The sequence below is a fragment of the Cervus canadensis genome, chromosome 9 (genome assembly GCF_019320065.1).
Source record: "Cervus canadensis isolate Bull #8, Minnesota chromosome 9, ASM1932006v1, whole genome shotgun sequence".
In the NCBI taxonomy this organism is placed as follows: Eukaryota; Metazoa; Chordata; class Mammalia; order Artiodactyla; family Cervidae; genus Cervus; species Cervus canadensis.
Genome location: NC_057394.1, coordinates 74,162,365 through 74,185,985, shown reverse-complemented (window position 1 = coordinate 74,185,985; position 23,621 = coordinate 74,162,365). Strand labels below are relative to the sequence as shown.

The 23,621-nt window shown below is 33.8% G+C and overlaps 1 protein-coding gene across 10 annotated transcripts in view; it reads left to right on the top strand.

The window, feature by feature from the left end:
• NBEA (neurobeachin) overlaps positions 1–23,621 on the top strand; it is a 644,508-nt gene that overhangs the window by 144,778 nt on the left and 476,109 nt on the right. For 9 of the 10 annotated variants that reach the window (XM_043477413.1, XM_043477415.1, XM_043477416.1 and 6 more), the window contains exon 11: positions 19,333–19,441. In XM_043477413.1, coding sequence (XP_043333348.1) covers positions 19,333–19,441 — 109 coding nt within the window. Of the gene's footprint in view, positions 1–17,035; positions 17,142–19,332; positions 19,442–23,621 lie in introns of all 10 variants that reach the window. The other variant, XM_043477414.1, reaches the window with a different exon arrangement.

Genomic DNA, 23,621 nt, shown 5'->3' with positions numbered 1-23,621 from the left:
CATGTTAATTTTTTCATGCAATAACTTTAATTTTTTCAGTGATATATATGTTCTTAGTTTATGGCCAATTAAAAAAGTATAATAAGAAATGTATCACTTTCCATTTCAGTAATAATACATACCTGTTTTGGGTATGTATTTCAACCCTCCCCTGTGGTTCACTTATGTGCTATTTTGAATTCTTATCTAATAGTTTTTTTACTTCAAAGCTCTTGATGTCTGAGGTTGGCTTTTGGACGTTTGTGTGTATCAGTAATGCAGTCTTTTATTATATTTAAAGTTTGGAGGGCCACCATTTTGGTGGTGATACTTTCAGTTTTTAAAATGTTGAAAAAAATTTTAAAATGGAACATTCCCCTCTACTTGAAGAACATAAATTGTTAGCTTTAGGGCAAGGATTGATAGAATTCCTTAATTTGGGGTTTTATCTTAAATTCATATATATGAATGAGAATTTAAAATAGGATATGTTATCTTATTTTTAATTAACTTTAAACTTCTAGATGAGTAGGGATAGCTTTCCATAAGGTGCCAATGGTAAAGAACCCGCCTGCCAATGCAGGAGACATAAAGAGATGTGGGTTCTATCCTTAAGTTGGGATGATCCCCTGGAGGAGGGCATGGCAACCTACTCCAGTATTCCTGCCTGGAGAATCCCGTGCACAGAGGTTCCCGGCTGGCTACAGGCCGTAGCATCACACAGAGTTGGACACGACTGAAACAACTTAGCACACATGCAGGCACACACAGATGGATGAGAGTCTATCTGAACTTTAAAAATCTTCAACAAAATTTTATATATGCCTATTTTAGAAAATGTTTTTTTGTATAATAAATATATGCCCCAAATTGCTTATATTTTCTAATTCTTGACTACTTTTTGGATAAATTGAGCCAAGCTCTGAAATAAGTTAATTCTTTGCCTTTTATGTTTCGAGCTAAAACATCTTAGTTTCATGCACTTTCCTCCACTCAGTAGCCTGGTTTATAAAGCATTTTATTATTTATATAGGTCTCACTTCTATTGACACTATAATTTATTATTGTTCTAATCATTGATGAGTTTTACTGTATATATTGAGGTCTTAATATTAAAATAATTTATTCAAGAAATTATTTTCTAGAGCCTTTAAAAATAGGCTTTGTATGTACAGGAGAAATTTTATGACTTTGTTTTATCATGAAGGCTACATGTTATAGTTGTTAACTAGTGTGGACGTTCAGGTTAGAAAAACTTGAATTCAGACCCCGAGTTTGTTTATTATTATTGCCATCTGACAAAAAATGGTCCACTGGAAAAGGGAATGGCAAACCACTCCACTATTGAATCAAGAACTCCATGATTAGTATGAAAGGGCAAAAAGATATGACATTGGAAGATGAGCCCCCCAGGTTGATAGGTGTCCAGTATGCTACTGGGTAAGATCAGAGAAATAGCTCCAAAAATAAGGAAGAGGCTGCGCAGAAGTGGAAATGATATTCAGTTGTGGCTGTGTCTGGTAGTGAAAGTAAGGTCCGATGCTGTAAAGAATAATATTTCATAGGAACCTGGACTGTTAGGTCCATGAATCAAGGTAAATTGGATGTGATTAAGGAGGAGACAGAGAAGCCTGGTGGGCTACAGTCTGTAGGGTGGCAAAGGGTTGGACCCGACTGAAGCAACTGAGCATACAGCATACAAGTAGGAGATGGAAAGAGCGAACATCTACATGTTAGAAATCAGTGAACTAAAATGGAACAGAATGGACAAATTTAATTCAGATGACCATTATATCTACTACTGTGAGCAAGAATCCCGTAGAAGAAATGGAGTACCCTCATGTCTACAAAGAGTCCAAAATGCAGTACTTGGGTGCAACCTCAAAAATGACAAATGCTCTCGGTTCTCTCAATTTGTTTCAAAGGCAAACCGTGCAGCATCACAGTAATCCAAGTCTCTGCCCCAACCACAGAGGCTGAAGGAGCTGAAGTTGAACAGCTCTTTGAAGACCTACAAGACCTTCTAGAACTAACATCAAAAAAAGATGTCCATTTAATTATAGGGAGTTAGAATGCAAAAATATGCAGTCAAAGAGATACCTGGAGTAACAGACAGGCTTGGCCTTGGACTACAAAATGAAGCAGGACAAACGCTAACAAGAGTTTTGCCAAGAGAACACATTGGTCGTAGCAAACACCCTGTTCCAATAGCAAAAGCGATGATTCTACACGTGAACGTCACCAGATGGTCAGTACTGAAATCAGATTATGTTCTTGCAGTCAAAGATGGAGAATCTCTATACAGTCAGCAAAACAAGACCTGGAAGTGACTGTGGCTCAGATCATCAGCTCCATATTGCAAATTTCAGGCTTAAATTGAAGAAAGTAGGGAAAACCTCCAGTGTATGACCTAAATCAAATCACTTATGATTATACAGTGGAGGTGACAAGTAGATTCAAGGGATTAGATCTGGCAGACAGAGTGCCTGAAAAACTATGGACAGAGGTTCATAGCATTGTACAGGAGGTGGTGACCTAAACCATCCCCAAGAAAAAGAAACGCAGGAGGGCAAAATGGTTTTCTGAGGAGGCCTTACAAATAGAAAGAAGAGAAGCGAAAGGCAAAGGAGAAAGGGAAAGATATACCTAACTGAAGAGAGTTCCAGAGACCAGCAAGGAAAGAGAAGAAAGCCTTCTTAAGTGAACAATATAAAGAAATAGAGGAAAACAACAGAATGGAAGAGACTAGAGATCTCTTCAAGAAAATTGGAGATACTGAAGGGACACTTCATGCAAAGATGGGCACAATAAAGGACAGAAACAGCAAAGCCCTAACAGGAGCAGAAGAGATTAAGAAGAGGTGGCAAGAATACACAGAACTATACAAAAAGGTCTTACTGGATAGCCAAGACAGTGTGGTCACTCACCCAGAGCCAGCCATCCTAGAGTGTGCAGTCAAATTGGCCTTAGAAAACATTACTCGAACAAAGTTAGTGAAAGTGATGGAATTCCAGCTGAGCTATTTCAAATCCTAAAAGATGATGCTGTTAAAGTGCTGCACTCAATATGCCAGCAAATCTGGAAAACTCAGCAGTGGCCACAGGACTGGAGAAGATCAGTTTTCATTCTAATCCCAAAGAAAGGCAGTGCCATAGAATTCAAACTATTGTACAATTGTGGTCATCTCACATGTGTGCAAGGTGATGCTTAAAATCATTCAAGCTAGGCATCAATAGTACATGAACCAGGATCTTTTAACTGTAAAAGCTGAATTTACAAAAGGCAGAGGAAGCAAAGATCAAATTGCCAATATCCTTTGAATCATAGAAAAGCAAGGGAATTCCAGAAAAAAATCTACTTCTGCTTCATTGACTACAGTAAAGCCTTTGACTGTGTGGATCACAACACACTGTGAAAAATTCTTCAATTCTGGGAATACCAGACTACCTTACCTGCCTCCTGAGAAACCTCTATGCAGGTCAACAAGGAACAGTTAGAACCAGACATGGAACAGCAGAGTGGTTCCAAATAGGGAAAGGAGTACATCAAGGCTGTATATTGTCATCCTGCTTATTTAACTTATATGCAGAGTACATCATGCGAAATGCCAGGCTGGATGAAAGCACAGACTGGAATCAAGATTGCCAGGAGAAATACCAACAACCTCAGATATGCAGATGATACCACTTTAATGGCAGAAAGCTAAGAGGAACTAAAAAGCCTCTTGATGAGGGTAGAAGAGGAGAGTAAAAAGGCTGGCTTAATACTCAACTTTCAAAAACTAAGATCATGGCATCCTGTCCCATCATTTCATGGAAATAGATGGGAGGAAAAGTAGAAACAGTGTCAAATTTTATTTTCTTTGGCTCAAAGAGCACTGCACATGATGACTGCAGCCATGAAATTAGAAGATCCTTACTCCTTGGAAGGAGAGCTGTGACAAACCTAAACCTAGACAGAGTATTAAAAAGCAAAGACAATTTGCCAACAAAGTTCTGTATATTTAAAGCTAATTTTTCCAGTTGTCATGTATGGATGTGAGAGTTGGACCATAAAGGAGGTGAGTGCAGAAGAATTGATACTTTTGAGTGTGGTGCTGGAGAAGACTCTTGAGAGTCCCTTGGACAGCAAGGAGATCAAACCAGTCAATCCTAAAGGAAATCAGTGCTGAATATTCATTGGAAGGACTGATGCTGAAGCTGCAATACTTTGGCCACCTGATGTGAAGAGCTAACTCATTGGAAAAGACCCTGATGCTGGGACAAATTGAGGGCAGTAGGACAAAGCGGCCCCAGAGGATGAGATGGTTGGATGGCATTACTGAGTTTGATCAAACTCTGGGAGATAGTGAAGGACAGGGAAGCCTGGGGTGCTGTAGTCCGTAGGGTCTAAAAGTGTCAGACGTGACTTAGGGACTGAAGAAGAACAACAACAGCAACAATGATTATTTTAAAAAGTGTTTATTGGCATATAATTGCTTTGCAGTGCTGTGTTATATAGCATTTATTATTAATACAACTTTGAGTGTGTTATCTATTTTGTTCTTTAGTTTCTACCATTATATAATTAGAATAATAATAGCTCACTAGATTATTAAATTAAATGCAATAAAATACATAGATTGATACAATAGGCACTGAATATATGCTGGGTTTGTTATTCGGATGACAGTGGGTTATTTAAGATTATCCTAATACTACAGTTTTATATTTAAAATATATTTCATCAAGCATAGAGATTGGTTGTTATGGTAGGAGCCATATTATTTTCTGTTTGAGCTGTTCTACCAATGACGTTATTTACAATGGAAAATTACTTATTTAAGTGATGAAGGAGGACTCATACTTTGAATTTCAGTTGTAGTGATTAAAACTGATTGTGAACTGTTTATCCATTTTCTAGGTATAGTGGTTTAAAAGTGAGGAATGTGTTAACCCATGTTTGGAAGCCAATACCAAATTATAAAACACCTACAAGGATTTGAGATGGTGTTCTTTAGCTGGTTTTTAGATTTTGTAGCTACCCCATTAGCATCCCCATTAAATATCCAATAGTAAGAGTTTTCACTGCTTTTTCTTTTGACAGATAGTTTAGCCTTTATCATGAAAGAAACAAAAAGTGAACCAAAAATGTGATAAATGATAGCTTTTGAAAACACATACAGTATTTTTAATGTGATTTTTTTGACTAAGTCATCTAGGCAAAGTTGTTATAATGATTCCATCCTATTCATAATGATTCTCAATCTTCACCTTGAGTAACTCTGCCGGTGATGAAAGCTATTTGGAAGTTTTTTCATTTCTCATGGATTAATAATGTTTATATTGGACTTTTCAATCCCATTCTGTCAAGCGGTCGTTGAGAGCAATAATTAAACAAATTGCCTTTCACTAAACATTTAGTAAATACTTATCTAATGAGTAATTAATAAACAAATGTTTAATAAATGATTTTAAGAAGTATAACTCTAATCTTGAAATAGTCATGGGTTCTGTATTTTGTGTGTAACGAAGAGTCTGTTTATTAGAAATACCATTTTCCTTTGATTTGAATGATCATATATCAAGACATTAACTATTAATGTCCTGTCTTCTCTGACTTAGCCCCCAGCCTCTTTTTTTGAGTACATGTTACTGAATTCTATAGATGATAGAAAGCAAAACAAATCTTCCCCATTTGTTTGACTTAGCAATAATGTGTTCTGAAAAACTACCTGTTTACTGGCACAAGATATAAGTAGGATTTTGTATATCAAAGGATTAAAAATACACTGAGTAGTTCTTTTTAGAGACAGTGTTGTGCATCTTTTGTTGTTAGGGCAGAATAAGGCTCAAACTTGTATTCTGTTTTGAACTCTCTCTTCTTAGTGCTGGGGCTATCTGAGGGTGTGTAGTACTAACACAAAACATTTATGAGTGCTTACTGTGTGCCATTAGATGTTTATATTATCTCATTTAATCCTCTCTGCTGATAAGGGAGAGAAGAATTTCATACCTGTTAAAGGTCACAGAAATTAAGTGGCAGATTAGGACCAGAATTACAATTCTGAAAGCCTGATTCTGGAACTCTCACTCTGAACTGCCATGATTAACTCTTAAGAATCACCTTTGCAAGGTGTGGAGTGATTTTAGTAATGTGGCCTTTATCTGATAGTAATATGAATTAAGGTAAGATAGAATATATAAAATATCTATCACAAGGAGCCTCTGGTATATAGTAAGCATTATTGAGTTTTATTTCCTCAGAGAATAGTAGGTAGTCTATTTTATGTGATGCAATTTTGTGTTACTAAAATGTATTTTAATGCTATTTTTAACTGACAAATTTTATAAACTAAAAACCAACCACAAGTGATCATGTAAATGAATTCTTGTAATTCTTATAATAAATATTTTTATCAGAAAAGTGTTCTTTCTCTTTCTAGTTATAATACAGGTTGTTTAATAGACTGTTTGATCGAATATAAGCTATAAAAAATTTAGCAAATCCCATAAAGCATTTGTGTCAATGATCTTATAATTAAGAATACTCTTGTATTTATGACTCGTTTGTTTAGTGGGTGTAAATCGATTTTTTTCCCTAAAAACTATCTTGCTAGCCAAAGATATTCCAGTAATATTCTTAAATTTTATAGCCCCTTTAATAATTGAGTTTTCATTTTGAAGTCCTGATTAACATCATTGTCATATATAAACTAACAAAATTACCGGAAAGTTTTAGCATTTCAGTGTCTTAACAACCTAAATTTCCACTTTCACTTCAAAATGACATAAAAATTCTTTGTCCATGTTTTCTGGTTTTTAGTTCAGGGAAAAGTGCCTATTATACACATAATATCAAATATTTCTCCATATGTTTCACTGGAACTGACATAAAAAATGAATTGTGCGTGCTTTCTGTAGGCTAAAGAAGTGAAATCAGTTCTTCTTTGTAATGGTTCTGTCCTTTATGGAGGTTGTTGTTTGTATATGTAGAATATAATTATCATCATTTTGGTTTCCAGAAGTATTTAAACATTTAAAACTCTGTATCTGTAGAATTATCTTCTGTATGTTTTTTAGGAATTTATATATCTTTCACTTCTTTATATGCATATTTGCAATTTTGGCTTTTTTTTTTAAGTTTATAAAACTGGTAATGAAAGTGTTCTTTGAAGCAAAACAGACTCAGAAAATATCTTTGATGTATGTATACCACTACTGGGGCTTCCCATATGGCACAGTAGTAAAGAACGTACCTGGCAGTGCAGGAGACTGAAGTTCAAACCTGGGTCGGGAAGATCCTCTAGAGAAGGAAATGGAACCCACTCCAGGATTCTTGCCTGGGAAGTCCCATGAACATAGGAGCCTGGTGGGCTACAGTCCACGAGGTTGCAAAAGAGTTGGACATGACTTAGTGACGAAACAATAGCAACAACAACACACACACCCCTATTACTATTAAAGGAGGAAAACCAAATAATTTGTTTAGTGAGATTTAAGTAAAGTGAAATGGAATTTACATTGAATTCATTGTAGAAATTAATCTGTAAATAAAAATTAAAATACAGTATTCTGCCTGAAACATAGGAAAATTATAGTGTGATGTTCAAATAGCCTTTTCTTCTTTGTCAGCAAAGTTTTTTTGCTCAGTGGATCCTTTACAGAAGATATCTGGTAATACAGTTTGTAGTACATCTAACAGTTTAATGGGCTTGTCAGCTATCAACAAAAAAGGACATTTTGTTTATTTCAGACTTATGATGTCTGATTACATTCACTTTTCAAATAAGCTTTTTTTGTATAGTCCATTTTAAAGTGTTTTCCATAAATGGTCACTTTTCTACAATAATTCCTTCATAAAAAGTTTCCTTTACATTTACTGAAACTTGTTTTTAGTGCTATCTTACATTGTGCTGTTTTAATTTACAACACATAATTTTGCTTTGTGAATTTTTCCTGCCATAAAGGAAGGCTTCTGCTTTATCTTTGACCAAAAACAAACAAAGAAAGGCATTGTTTTGGCAAAGGAATGAAGTACAAATTATTAATTTCAGGAATTTTGGTAACCAGTCACATCTTTATGCATTTGTTGCCTTGATTTTCTTCTAGTTTGCGTATCCACATTCTCTGTCCTTCAATGTTTTAATATTTTCTAACTGAAGATGTTATTTTATGCATGGAATAATAGCATTTATTTATTTCAGTTTTTATATGTCTTTACATTGCTTCTGAAATAAGGTAAATTGTTTCATTCATTTTGATATTATGATATTCATACTGTCTAAAACTAACATAAGTATCACTAGCTTTTCTGAGAAAAATTACCATATGCCTGAATATTCACAGTTCATACTCAGAAGCACAGAATATTTCTGGTGGAAACTGTGTGTAAATCTCCCAAGTGTTTCTGCTGTCTTCCTGTTCCCTCCTGCGGATATGATGACCTTTAGGTGCAATGAGTGGAATCTTTAATAAAATAATTAATAAGGTGTCATCAGGACATTCTAATTAATTTAGTATTGTAACTTTATTGACTTTTATTTTATTCTGTTTCTGGATTCATGGTCTTATTACCTGGATGGAAAACACCCAGAGGTTTTTCTCTAGCATCCTTATATTTAGGCTCATATACCCCAAACCATGAGGAAGTTATCTCAGACTGAACCTCCTTCAAATAAAAGCTCATAACCTGTTCTTCATTTTCTCTTACTTTTGACATTCTTTTTATTTTTAAGTTGATTTTTATTTTTGTTATTTTTTAGAGAAATTCAGGTTTATAATAAAATTGAAAGGAAGTAGCAGAGATGATTCTTCATTAACTCCCTTTCTTCACAAATACATACCCTCCCCTATAATCGGTGTCAGTCACCAAAATCTTAATATCTTTTTTAAAAAGGATGAATATATTTTGATAGATCATAATCACTTAAACTCTGTATTTAAGACCTCATTCTTGGTGTCATATATTTTATAGGTTTGAAAAAAGTATAATGCCATATAGACATCATTATAATATCATAAAAAGTATGTTCACTTCCCTAAATGTATTTTTTGTTTTACCCTTTCAAATGTCCCCAGGCAGCTACTGATCTTTTTATGGTCTTCATAATTTTGCCTTTTCCAGAATGTCATATAATTGAAATCATGTAGTGTGCAACTGTTTCAGATTATCCTGTTTCACTTAGTAATATGCAATTAAAGTGCCTCCATATCTTTTCATGGTTTGATAGCTCATTTATTTTTAGCACTGAATATATATTCGTCTAAATGTATCACAGTTTATTTTTCCATTCATCTGCTGAAGGCCATCTTTGTTGCTTCTGAGTTTTTGCAATTAAAAATAAAGCTTCTGTAAATATCCGTGTGCATGTTTTTGTGTATACATACGTTTTCAACACCTTTGGGTAGATACAAAGGATCGTGATTGCTGGATTACCTGGTAGAAGTATGTTTAGTCCCATAAAAAACCTCCAAACTCTTCCAAAATGTCTGTACCATTTCATTCCCACCAGCAATGAATGAACTAATAGATTATTAGTTCCTGGAGTTGTTTTTTTTTTATTAGTTATTTTAGATTTTTAAAATAGATAATCATACTGTTTGTGAACAAAAACAGTTTTGTGTTTTCTTTCCCAATTTGTAAATGTTTTGTTTCCTTTTCTTGTCTTATCATATTAGCAAAGACTTCCAGTGTAGTGTTGATAAGGGATGGTGAGAGGGGACATCCTTACTTTCTTTTTGATCTTAGTGGGAAAATTGAATTTTTCATCATTAAATGCATTACCTGTAGGTTTTTTATAGTCTTTATCAAGTTGAGAAAGTTTCCCTTTATTCCTAGTTCCCTGAGAGTTTTTATCATGAATGGCTGTTGGATTGGGTCCAGTGCTTTTCCTACATCCATAGATATGAACTTGAGAATTTTTTTTGGCATAGTGCTGTAATGGGTGATTGTTGTTGGTGTTGTTTAGTCGCTAAGTTGTGTCTGACTCTTTTGTGACCCTGTAGACCATAGCACACCAGGCTCCTCTGTCATGGGATTTCCCTTGCAAAGATACTGGAGTGAGTTGCCATTTTCTTCTCCAGAGGATCTTCCCGACCCAGGTATCAAACTTGAGTTTCCTGCATTGGAACCATGTTCTTTACCACTGAGCCACCAGGGACGCTTTGTAATGAGTGTTGGATGACATAAAATGATTTTTTAATCTTGAGCCAGTCTTGCATACTTTGAATAAATCTCATTTGCTTATGGTGTATAATTCTTTCATCTTGTTTAAATTCAATTTGGTCAGGTTTTGTTGAGAATTTTCACATATCTGTTCATGGGAGATATTGGTCTATAATGTACTTATTATGACTGTCTAGTTTTGGTTTGAGTGATGGTTTTTCATTGAATAGTTTTTCCTAACTCATTCTAGTTTTTCATATAATGAGTTAAGAAAATAGTTCCTCTGCTTCCATGCTCTGAAAAAGCTGTAGAGAACTGGTATAATTTCTTCCTTAGTGTTAGGTGGAATTCACCAATGAACCCATCTGGGATTGGTGATTTCTGCTTATTAATTGTTGATTCAGTTTTTTTTTTAATAGATGAAGGTATGTTCAAAATGTTTATTTCTTCTTGTGTGACTTTTGGCAGATGTATCTGAATTTTGTTTAGGTTTTCAAATCTGTCAGCATAAAACTGCTCACACTTTCTTTTATTGTTATTTTGATTTTCATGAGATGTGTGGCTATGTTTCTTCTTTTATTTCTAATACTAGTATTTCTTTTTTTTTTCTGCTAGTTTGGCCAGAGGCTTATCAATTTTATTGATCTTTTTAAAGAATCAGCTTTTGCTTTAATTGATTTCCTATTTTCAATTTCTTTGATTTATATTCTGATTCTTATTATTTATTTTTACTGCTTACTTTGAATTGAATTTACTCTTTTTTTGTAGCTTATTAAATTAGAAATTTATATTGTTGATTTTAGGTCTTTTTTTTAATATATTAAAAAAAAAAAATTACCTCATTCCAGAGGTCTGAACACCCCTGTTTCAACATGCAAAAGTGTTGTTTTCCTTCCATACCACCAAGAAATTCTCTGTGACACCAGCTGAGTATTGTATAATTTAACTCAGTTCTGACACTCAAATCTGGCATAGCATCAGATCCCACAGGTTAAGGGCTCAGTCTTACAGGACTTACTTTCTTCACTTTAGTTGCCAGTTGCAAGTCACCAGCTGACTATAGATTGTAGGTTCTGATGGCCTCCTCCTTGGACTTCAGATGCCAATTGCAAGTCCAAGTCGTTACTAGTACTTCTCACTGACTGGCCATAAACTGGAAGTTCAACCATCCCATCCTTGAATTCTGTTACTTTGTTAGAGTGGTTCACAGAGCTTAGGAAAACATTTTATTTACTGGATGGAGAAGGCAATGGCACCCCACTCCAGTCCTCTTGCCTGGAAAATCCCATGGATGGAGGAGCCTGGTGGGCTGCAGTCCATGGGGTCGCGAAGAGTCGGACGCGACTGAGCAACTTCACTTTCACTTTTCACTTCTATGCATTGGAAAAGGAAATGGCAACCCACTCCAGTGTTCTTGCCTGGAGAATCCCAGGGATGGGGTCGCACAGAGTTGGACACGACTGAAGTGACTTAGCAGTAGCAGTAGCACTAGTGTATTATAAAAAGATGATAAAGGATACAGATGGACATCCAAATGGAAGAGATGCACAGGGCAAGCTGTGTGGAAAGGACACAGAGCATTCATTCCCTCTCCAGATGTTCCAGACTTTTAGCACCTTCTTTTATTCACATACCTGGCATCTCTCCCAGCCTTGTTCTTTTTTTTTTTAAGTGGTGGCTTCATTATATAGGCATCACTGATTAAATCATTGACTGTTGATGATTGAACTCAGTCTCCAGCTCTTATGCCCTCCCTGGAGGTAAATAGGTAGGAGGAGGGAGGGACTGGACTGAAAGTTCCAAACCTCTGATTATATGGTTGGTTGTGTTGGCAACTAGCTTTCATCCTTAAGTAAATTCTAAAGGTCACTTCAGTAACATGACAAAAGACACCTTTGTTGCTCCCCTCCGTTAAGAAATTTAAAGGGAGCTTTGTGTCAGAGCTCTGTGTCAGAAATGGGGGTCAGGAACAAATAGATATTTCTTATTAAAATCACAGTATCACAGCATTCAATGCTATACATTTCCCAGGAATCATTGCTTTCATTTTATTCCACAAATTTTGATAGGTCGTATTTTCATTTTCATTTCTTCATTCAAAATATTTTTAATATCTCTCAAGGTTTCTTGACTCATGTTTTATTTAGAAGTGTGTTGTTTAATGTTCACATTATGGGATTTTACATTTGTCTTTCTGTTTAAGGTCTTTCTGGTTTCTAGTTAATTTCATTGTGATCTGAGAGTAGACTGTGTAATTTCCATCATTTTAAATTTATTAGATGTGTTTCGTTTCCCCGAATGCAGTCTGTCTTAGTGAATGTTCTGTGTGAGCTTGAGAGAAATGTTTATTCTGCTGTGGTTGAATGAAGTAGGATATAGTTGTCAGTTATCTCCAGCTGTTTGTTTATTCTTGTGTTCAACTAAGTCATAACCGATTTTCTAACCACAAGTTGTCCTTTTCTGAGATAGGGATGTTGAAATCTCCAACTATGATAACGATTTCATCTATTTCTCCTTATTATATCAGTTTTTGTTTCACATAGTTTTAGACACTGTTGTTAGGTATATACACTTTAGGTGTTGTCTTCTTAGAAAATTGACTCTGTTATCATTGGGTAATGCTGTTCATAATCTCTGATACTTTCCTGCCCCTGAAGTCTTTTCTGTCTAAAACTAAAATAGGTACTCTTACTTTTGTTTGGTTGGTTTTTATCAAAGGTGCAAAATCTCCCTAAAGGAGGAAGGATAGTTGTATGCTAAAAATGAATCTTGACTACAACCTCACACCTTAATAAAAACTAACTCAAATATCAACTGTAAATGTAAAACATAAAACTATAGGACTCTTTGAGAAAACATAGGAGAAAATCTTTGTGATCTAGGCTAGACAAAGTCATTTTAGACATGACCCAAAAGTGTGATGTATACAAGAAAAAGATTGGCAATTTTGACACTGGCTTCATCTAAGTTAAAATATTCTACAATATAAGAGAAACAATGAGAAGACATTTTACAGATTGGAGGAACATGATAGAAAGTCACTTACTTGACAAAGGACGTATATCAAGACTATCAAGACTATCTTTATAACTCTTGAACACTTAATAAGAAAGCATAAAATCCAGTTTTTAAAAATGGGCAGATATTGAGCAGATATTTCATGAAAGAAGGTATAAGGATGTCAAAATAACACATGAAAAAATGTTTAACATTCTTATCAGATATATTTAAAATGCTCTGAGATGTAGATGAACATTTTTAGAAGGGCTAAAAAAAAATGAAATATACATGAAGCCAAGTGCTAGCAAGGATGAAGAGCAACTAAAACATATTACTGGTGGGATTGGCAAATGGTACAGCCATTCTGACAACAGGCAGTTTGTTATAAAGTTAAACATGTACTTACATAACAGCTTTTAACTCCTGGATTTGTATTTGTGAGAAAATGAGTGAAAAGTGTTCACACAAAAACCTTTATGTGAATGTTTATAGTAGTCCTGTTCATAATTGCCATAATCTTGGTACAATCTGGGCTTCCCAGGTGGCATTAGTGGTAAAGAACCCGCCTGCAAATTCAGGGGACGTAAAAGACAGGGGACATAAAAGATCCCTGGGTTGTGTCAGGAAGTTCCCCTGGAGGAGGGCCTGGCAACCCGTTCTATTATTCTTGCCTGGAGAATATCATGGACAGAGAAGCCTGCCAGGGTATGGTCCATATGATCAGAAAGAGTCAGACACAGTTTAAGCGACTTAACATGCACAGGTACAATTCGGATGTGCCCTTTAGACAGTCTGTTTATTCCAGGGAATACTCTTCATCAATTAAAAGTTAAAAAAAAAGAGAGACTTCTGATATATGCAACTATTTGGATTATTCTCAGACAATATATTTCGGTCAAGAAATACATATTAAGATTACATACTATATGATTCTATCTATATAACATTTCTTGAAAAGCCAAAACTATATCACTATCAGAGATAAGTAGCTATCCAAGGTTGTTTTGGCTGTTGGGAGAATGGGACTGTAAAGGTCTAAGGGGATAGGATAAATGAGTTTTTTTGTGTGTGATTGAACTTGTTTTTATCTTGATTGTGGTGGAATTGCAATAGCATGTTATATACACACACAAACACACAGAAAAGAAGTAAAGGAGTTGATTTTACTAAGATCATTTTAAAATGAAATAAATTATGAAAAGGATAGAAAATTCCTAAACGTATGTGAAGTCTTAACTATCAAATAATTATTTCACCTTTCTGTGTAGCTAGCTGTTTTAATATTTATTTTATTTTATGGCGGTTTCAGCACTTACAAGGTATGCTTTTAATCTTACCTTTGTGAAATAGGCTGGGGCTTGGCTGAAAGTAGATCCAGCATCAGGAGAAGAACCTGGCTATTTGGCCTCCCTGCTTTGCATGTTTTACTCTTGAAAGGTGTTAGCATATGAATATATAGTTAAGATCACCTACTTGTCATTATAATTTATCTCTATTTTTCCTTTGAAGCTTTGAAGTTCTTAGGCATTAGGGAGTTACATCATTAAATTTCTAAATTTCGCATGTATTCATGGGTTACACATACAGTGGTGTTGCCACTTGTAACATGTCCAGAAAGCTTTTGTAAAGATTCTAGGACATTTAGAGTATTGTGAACATCCTTTGGCTGAAATTAAATTACAAATAGGCTTTAAGCATTATCTTTTTTTTACATTGGAACCTTTTAATAAATACCTGTTGGTTGTTTATAGAGAACTCTGAACAGGTGATCAAAAGGCTATTTGGTTGTCATACTATGTAAATTCTGGTAAATGCTATAAACTTACACATAATGATGCCTGCCATAAGAGGTTTGGAATTTATTCCTTTACATGTACAAATTTTAAAATTTCATTTTCTTCATAAGACAAACTTTGAAAGATTTCAGTTACAGTTTTTTGCTCTAATATATCTTGTCAGAAACAAAATAGGCTGATGGAAACATAAAATCTGTTACCAGAGCATCAAAGGTAAAAACATGTAATAGCCTGACTAATATTTAGTAGGACCTTTAAATAATGTTCCTTGACAGCCAAGACAGTGATAGCAATTCAGTTATAAAGCTGAAAGAAAAGGTAGAAGTTACTGAGGAGAGATTCCATGGCTTAGGGCCTAATGATTTCATGTGCTCCCCAGTGTATTTCATCTGTCCTCACATTTTGCTGTACCACATTTCACTGTTTTCCGTATTTGACTGAAGATAAATGTATTTTACTTATTTCGGCATGTATCTCCATTTGATGTCTGAATTGATGAATGTGACAATTTGTGTACCAGGGTTTATTGCCTAAGTAGCCAGTTAGGTAGCATCTTCAGAAACATTTGGTCCAAAAGTGACTGCCAAAAGTACCTGGAGTTAGAAACTTTTGGTTTAGACCTTTCTAATTTTGAACCGTGAATGGATTTAACTCCTCTAACTTGTGGGATGTTTTTTGTATGAATCACTGGAAATTAATTATGTTGAGTGTGAAATTATTTTGGGTATGGACCTGAGTTGATTTCTTTTGCAGTTTTATTCCTATTAGGATCGCTTTCATCTTGGAAGAGTTTTGTAGTGAAAGAAATAGCATAGAAACTATGTTTTAGATATTTTATATATTTATTCGTCTTTTGCAAGATTTCAGTGTTTCTCACTAGTGGATTGGGCTACCCAAAAGATGAAAGCATATGAAAAAGTCAAAAGATTTTCCTCTGTTACGGGTACCTTAAATCTTGTTAGAACTTAATCTACTTCTGAATTTATTCTGACAGTTATTTTGCCTGTTAGGTTTCTTAAGAGATTAAAAACACCCTTTTGTAAGTGGAGAGGGTTTAGAATTTCAGGGGAAACCTTCAGATTTTTACATTATTAATTCCATTCTTCTTAATGCATTTAAAAAGCCCATCTGGCTGAGGTAATTTGATTGTTTCAGTACAATGCAAATTGAGAAGCCAGTTTCCTGTACCCGAAGAACTGTCTTTGAATTGAATTTAGCTTATATATTCAATCTTAATCATTTCAGATATTTTAGGTCTATCTTTATGATATATCGTATATTTAAATAGTAAAATTCCTTGAAGATAATAAGAACTGAGATCACATTACATGGATTATCTACATTAGTTATTTTTTAAAAAATAATGAAGAAATTGAAATGGATTAAGTTATATTAAAATAAAATCAAGATCTGTATTTACATAAATTTTAATGACTCCTAAAGGTAGTACATATTTTTTCATTAGTAACAAAAATGAGTCATGTTTATACATAGTTATTAATTTTTATCAGTTATTTATGGGCCAAGACTATTGTGGTTATTCTTAATAATGTGGACCAGTAAGCTCTAAAGAGATTATTAATATGCTAAGTCATAGAGGTATTATTATATTATTTCCTTCATTTTTGCTTAAGGTCTAGCCCTTTATTAGTATATTTGAAATAAATATTCCTTAATTAAAATTCATTAAGAATCCAAAGATGGTAATTATTTTGAAGAAATAACCCTGTAGGTTATTAGTGTCATTTTCCTTAAAAAAAGGACAGTATTAAAAAACCCTTAACCATTCCTGAAGTAGAATCACTACTTACAGGACATGTTATAGTACTGTCTGTTGAAAAGTTTAGCAATTTGACTTTCTGAGGTAAAAATCAGTTTACTTTTTCTCTATCAAATAAAATATTCCTGTGAAAATCTGTTCCTGGGTATTGCTATACTTTTCAAAAGAATGTTGTGTTGTGTATACTAGTTTTGGCTGACACACATAGTTGCTTTTTGGTTTATCCTAAATATTTAGATCCTCTACAGATGAACTGATGTGTCTAGACAGGAAGTGGTATGTAGGAGATATAGGAATGGGCTGAAGTATCCTTTATATTTGCCTTTGTATCTAGGGGAGTTGGAAATAGGCAAGAATGGAGAGAAATTTTGTATGGCAGTACACAGAATTTTGCAAGTTTATTGTGAGCCCTGAAGCAATCCGATGCATTTTAGTTACTGGTAAGTTTGTTAAATTATGTTTGAAAATGTACCTCTTCGAAGATGGCCATCTATTTACTAAGTCCACCATGTCAAATATACCTATTTTAAAGATATTTTTGAAAAGATGTAGTATTGCTATTGCTTGGGTTTTAGGTATAAATTAAAAATACTTTTGTTAGTGAATGCATTTTACTTTTCAATTGTTGTCATAGTTAAAATTGAAGTAAAATTAACATTATATGGCTAGTCTTGGTTAATATTTTGGAATAGTAAAATTAATACTTCTGATTTTGTAAGGGAACTCCACCGTGTTTAGAAGTCTTAATTAATTCATTAGTTGTTTGAGAAAGAGTGTTCCTTCTGACGTAAAAGAGTAAGAACATCTACGGCATCTTTGTCATTTTGTATAGTTCCATGTAGGAGGGTGATTTATTGTAAGAAATACTTACTTTGCATTTTATTTCTTGGACCATAGGAACCATGGTGAGGCATTTCTAGTCTTTCTTTTTGGCAGTGCTGATGTTTAGGAATCTTAGTTGTTCTTTCCCACTAAATCACTAACTCAGGTATAGGTAAGAATTCCATAAACAGGTCAGGAAATTGTATAATCTCTATGCAATAGTTTTCTTTATTTTTTTTTCCAGACACTTAGGCAGACCTATTATGTGTGCTAGTGCTCAAGCAATTATTTGTGAAGTGGCTTTGATTATTGATAAAATTTATGTAAAATGGACTAGATTGCTTGTAGGTATTCTTAACAGAAACATTAAATAAATAAATAAATAAAATCCCAGGGGATTCCTTGCTATTTGTGTTCTTCTTACAAATATCTATCTTTGAATTTAGGACAAAGTACAAGAATATCAATGATTTGCAATACTACTTTACTGTTTTCTTTTATGTGGTTTAAAGATAGAGGGCCAGTTAATGTAATTGAATTTTAATTTCTTGTAACAAAGTATTTTATTTAAAATATTTAATATATACTATCTAGCTTTCCATCTAGCTTTCCATTAAACTATCAATTTTTATAGTGATAATAATGATGCTAATTTTCTAGTGACTCTTTTATGAGAATATTTCTGATTTGAACAAAAGTAGCCGCATTATCAGAGAAATGTGGTTTTAATCCTATAGAAACCTGAAGAACTAGAGTAATGTCAGAAAACAGAATAACTTTAGTTCCTTTTGAGCCTTCAAATTTTCCTCATTACCAAATTTTCTTAATTTCATGTTGAAATGAATAATTGTGAATCTAAAATATATTTAGGCATTTATATGAATGTAAATATACAATTTGGGGTATATTATAAACCAGTGTAAGTGGGTATTATTTTAATTATTGATAAAGTTTGGCTTGGAGTTATTTATTGTTATAAACTACAACAAAGATGTACTATGAAGAGTATATATTTTCTTGATTAGGAATGCTGCCATGTATCGATGCTGCTGATTTGAAAATTGTGTAATTTTGTGAAGTAATACATTAACAAAGCTTAATGTAATGCAATCATTTCTTTTTCTTTTGTTTCTTCCTTCATTCCACAGACATACCGAGTACACTATCTTTGTCTGGCACATATCTTTTTGTGCTTTTATGTATTTGTGTATACGTTGTGTAATCAGTTGTCACTTTTAATTTCAGTATGACATAAATCATCTTATTTTCTTTGCTCTCATGAATTTTCCTGAGGGCATATATGGGACATAAGTAATATGTTGCATATTTCTCAGGATATTTTAATATATGTGTATATATATATATATTTAAGTTGTTTTTGAAAAATAGGTCTAAATGAAAAGTTTATTTAAAAAAAAAAAAAAGGTGACCAAAACAGTATTGTTAAAATATTTTAAATTTTCTAAAGGAGCATGGGCTTCGAAAGAATATTATGGTAGTATTTATTATGGAGAAGTATGTTTCTTATGTAAGATTTCCTTCAGGGAATATATATGTATAAAGATAAACTTAGATATTTTACCTTGGAATGTAAAATAACTCCATAGTTATGTTTCCATATAATGTTTAATTTTAAAGAGATAAAACCTTATTTTTTTCATGCCTGTGAGAAATATTCTTACTAAGATAACAGCAAAATAGATTAAAATTGAATATGATTGTTGCCTTTTAGATTAATAAAATGGCTCACTGTGTTTATGACCAGTATTTGATGGTGACATAATGGAATTATCTGTACTTTACACGCAGTGCTACTCTTTTGGCATTCCTGGTTGAACTACTTAAAAGTTCAGTAGCCATGCAAGAACAGATGCTGGGTGGAAAAGGCTTTTTAGTCATTGGCTACTTACTTGAAAAGGTAAGTGAAATGTATTGATGGTTTTATACAGATGGACCATTGACAAATCACTAATTAACTTTTTTTCTGTAGTTTCCCCTTTACATTGACTGCAGAGGTCACATATTTGGTTAATTCACAAATATTTTTAAGTTTTGTACTTGAATGTATGTATAGACACTAAATTGGGTGTTAGAAATCTACATAATAAAGAAATATTGAGTAAAAATAGAAACTAAAGAAAAATTATTTCATCTGCTTTTCTTCAAATTTAGAAATGTTTCTCTTAATTATTTTTTCTAATTGATTCTTTGCTGTCTTTTGCGTTCAAACCAAGTTTCTTACACATTTTATCAATTTTAGTTTAAGTGTATTTACTTTTTTCTTTTTGCTTTCTTTCTCAATTTTAAGGTAATAAACAAAAACCAATATTTGGTGGCAACAGAAGCATTAGTTTTTGCTTTGTCTCTGATTTTAATATACTTGAATGTTTAAAGTAGCATTTTTTTCTAATCAATACACAGTGTAAACAGTGCAAAGTAGATCACTGTAATTCTTCCTATGTGTGTCATTTATGCCTGCTTTTTAAATGACCCTTGCTTTAGTTACAACTATACTATGATGGCAATGAGTGCTGAGTTTCTGGTAATGGTCTCACAAGAGTTTGATTGTATCATGTGATTTCCTTCAAACAGTAAAGTGATATTTCATAAATAGGTTTTTTCTTTCCTTAAGAAATATCTACCACCATCATTAGTGCTCTCAAACCTCTTCTTATGAGTTAATCATTAACATTCATATGACATTCAGATGCTTTGTAAATGAAACTATCCAAGAAAATAATAGAGGTGAGACCTGAACTAAGAGAAATAAACTTATTTTTCTCTTGAGAAACAAAATTTAGAGGTCTTTTGGAAATACTTTTTAACCTCAGATTGATCTACATTTGAAATTCTTCTGTCTTTTCTTTGAAACAAGTACTTTTCTTGAAGGATAGAGGAATAATAAATTATAAAAGAGATCATAGGCAGCATTTTTTAGTCAGATAATTTTTTCAGTAAATGTATTAAGGTTTTCATTAAGTCTATTTAGTTATTTTTCATCATAGAATACTCTTTTCCTATTTTTGAAGTATTAAGAGTTGTTTACAAGACTTGTGTTAAATTATATTTTACATGCGTTAGATATTATGAAATACCTTTGTGACACTGCTGTGTATGACATGATCACTATCAGGAACTACCTCTTAAATATACTTAATCGATTTACTGAGGGTTTATTGGCATAATTTTAAAGTGAGCATTCATTTGTATACTTAAAACTTAGCTTAAAATTCAAAATATTGTGAAAAGTCTTCAAATCAAATAGAAAGAACATTAGACTAATAATAATAGCTCCATCATTTTAGAGTCCCTCAGCAGTGTATGAGGTTTCTAGTCTTTTCACAGCCTTGGAAGCCTTTGTTATTATCCGATTTTTTTTAGTATTCTAGCCATCATAGTGGATGTGAAATGTTTTATCACTTTTGTGTTTGCATTTCTGTGATGTCTAAATGATGTCGAGCATTTGTGTATTTTTTGAGAAATATTTGTTACAAAGATCATTTTTAAAAACTGGTATTTCTTTTTATTACTGAATTGTAGGAAATTTTTATTCTATATGCTAATCCTTTATTAGTTATATGATTTGCAAAGATAGTCTTCTATTCTGTGGATCACTTTATGTTTTAATGTGCATTTCCTTGATTACAAATTAAGTTGAGCATTTTCACATGTTTATTGTCCTTGAAGTTGTGCTCTTTTGCTAAATACCTATTCAAAGTATTTCCCCTTTGTCATTTGAATTGTTGGTCATTTTCTTATTGATTCATGGGAATTCTGTGTATATCTTGGATATGAGTCCTTATGGATATGCATCAATAATATCTCTTCCTCTGACTTGCATTTTCACACTCTTAATCATCAAATGCTTTCTCTGCATTATTTGAGATAATTATGATTTTTCTACATTTTTTTCTTAGTTTACTGAGTTACATTAGTTGATTTTCAAAATTAAATATTCTTGTATTCCTGGAATCCTATGTAGTCATAGATACATTCCCATTCTAATCCTTATGCTTCTCTTAAAATGGCTTATATCAATGTCAAGTCTTTGTCCTATTTGACTTAATGATATTTTAGTTTAACATTCTTTCCTTCTTGAACTGCTTTGTTCAATTGCATTTTGTAACAACATTATTTCTTTGCTTTCTTCTTATTACCTCCTTGGCCTCCTTGAATTCTCTCCTAGTCTTTCCTCTTCCTAAACTTTAAAACCTGTTGTGTCCTGTGCTTAATCCTAGAAATCTTGTCACTTTCCTGTTTACAGTTTACTCTAATTAAGCTCAGGATTCCCTTAGCTTTCCTTACACTGCAGATACTTAAGTGTATATCTCCAACTACCAGCCTCTCCCTTGAATCCAATTCCACTTAGATGCTTAATAAGCTTCACAGATTTAAATTATCCAAACTGCTACCTTTGATTTTCCTTTCAAATCTTTTGTCCTTTACTCTTCTCTTTCTCAGTTAGCAGTATTGCCCTTCAACAAGTAGTTCAGATAAAAAATGTTCATTCTTTTTGACTCTTTTTTACACACAAAATTCCTTCTGACAGCATATTGTGTTGTTTTAGTATCCAAATATAGAATCAGTGACTAGTTGCTACTTATTAATACTACTCTGTTGGTCCTTTAATGGACCAGAACCTGGTGGTCCGGAGTCGACGATGAGAAAGTGAAAGAAGGAAAGAGGCTAATATTCCCTGGGTTACGCAGCCGGCTTTCGCGTTCCAGGTAATCAGCCAGAAATAGAGAGAGAGAAAGAAAGAAAGACACGGGGACCCAAGCTCTGATGGAGCAAAGGTGTTTTATTCAACATGGTGTGGGCACATATACTGTCTTACAAGGTAGTTTTTCTCAGCAAAGATAAAGATTGAAATTCCAGACTTACAAAACATAAGGCGATCCATATTAAAGAGAGAGAGTTGTAAACAATCACTTTTACCATATGATTCATAAGAAGGAAGAAGGTACTTATCACTGTATTGAAAAACTAACGAAGGAAATGCATGGATTCCTCAGCCTTGGGAAAGGATTGCCTCTCCTCTTAATTCCTGAATATTCAGGAATTAATAAGGAACAGAGGATTCATGACAGATCCAAAACAGCACACAGGAAGCCTCCTGTTACATGCTTCCTGACATTACTCTACTTGTTTCTATGCCCATTTTTATTCACACTGTCATCATCGTTCACCACTAGTTCATTTTTTCACCACAGTCCATTTTTTGCTTGCAGTCAGATTAGTCTTGAGAATGTGCCAGGTCATTCTAGTCCATCCTTCTCAAAGTAAATTCGTAAGTCTCTTACCTCTGACATATCCATTACTGTTGCAGGAAGGGGGACCCCTTCCAGGGCCCGAAACTGGGCTCTTATCTAACACTCAGAAATGAATTGTCCAAGGAGACAGGTGCTGACAAAGCAAGAGATTTTATTGGGAAAGGGAACCCAGGAGAACTGCTCTGTCACATGGCTTGCAGTTTTAGGGTGATAAGGATTAGTTTCCGGGTTGTCTTTAGCCAATCATTCTGACTCAGAGTCCTTCCTGGTGGTGCATGCCTTGTTCAGCCAAGATGGATGCCATAGAGAAGGATTCTGGGAGGTGGTCGGACGGGTGGTGTCTCCATTTGACCTTTCACGAACTCTTCTGGTTGGTGGATGCTTATTCTCTGTTCCTTACCAGGACCTCCTGTCGTAAAACAACTCATACAAATGGTTACTATGGTGCCTGGCCAGGGTGGGCAGTTTCAATCAGCGTGCTTCCTCTAACATTACCACTCTCATTCTTTCTTTCTCTGTTGCATCTACACTGACCATACAAAGGCCTCTTTGCAGACCTTTCTCTTAAAAACTAAAATAGTAAGCATGAGCTCTTCACAGGACTTTTGCATTTTCTTTGCACATTGCTTTGGTAATTCTATAGATATCCACATGGCTTGATTCTACACTTCATTTATGATTTTGCTTATGACACTTTATCAGAGAAGTCTTCCCTGATAACTCGGAATAGAATAGTACTCCTTTGCTAACCGTCAATGATTATTTCCCTGCTTAATTTTCATAGCACCAATCTGGCTTTTTTTTTTTTAACCTTTTATTTTCTGC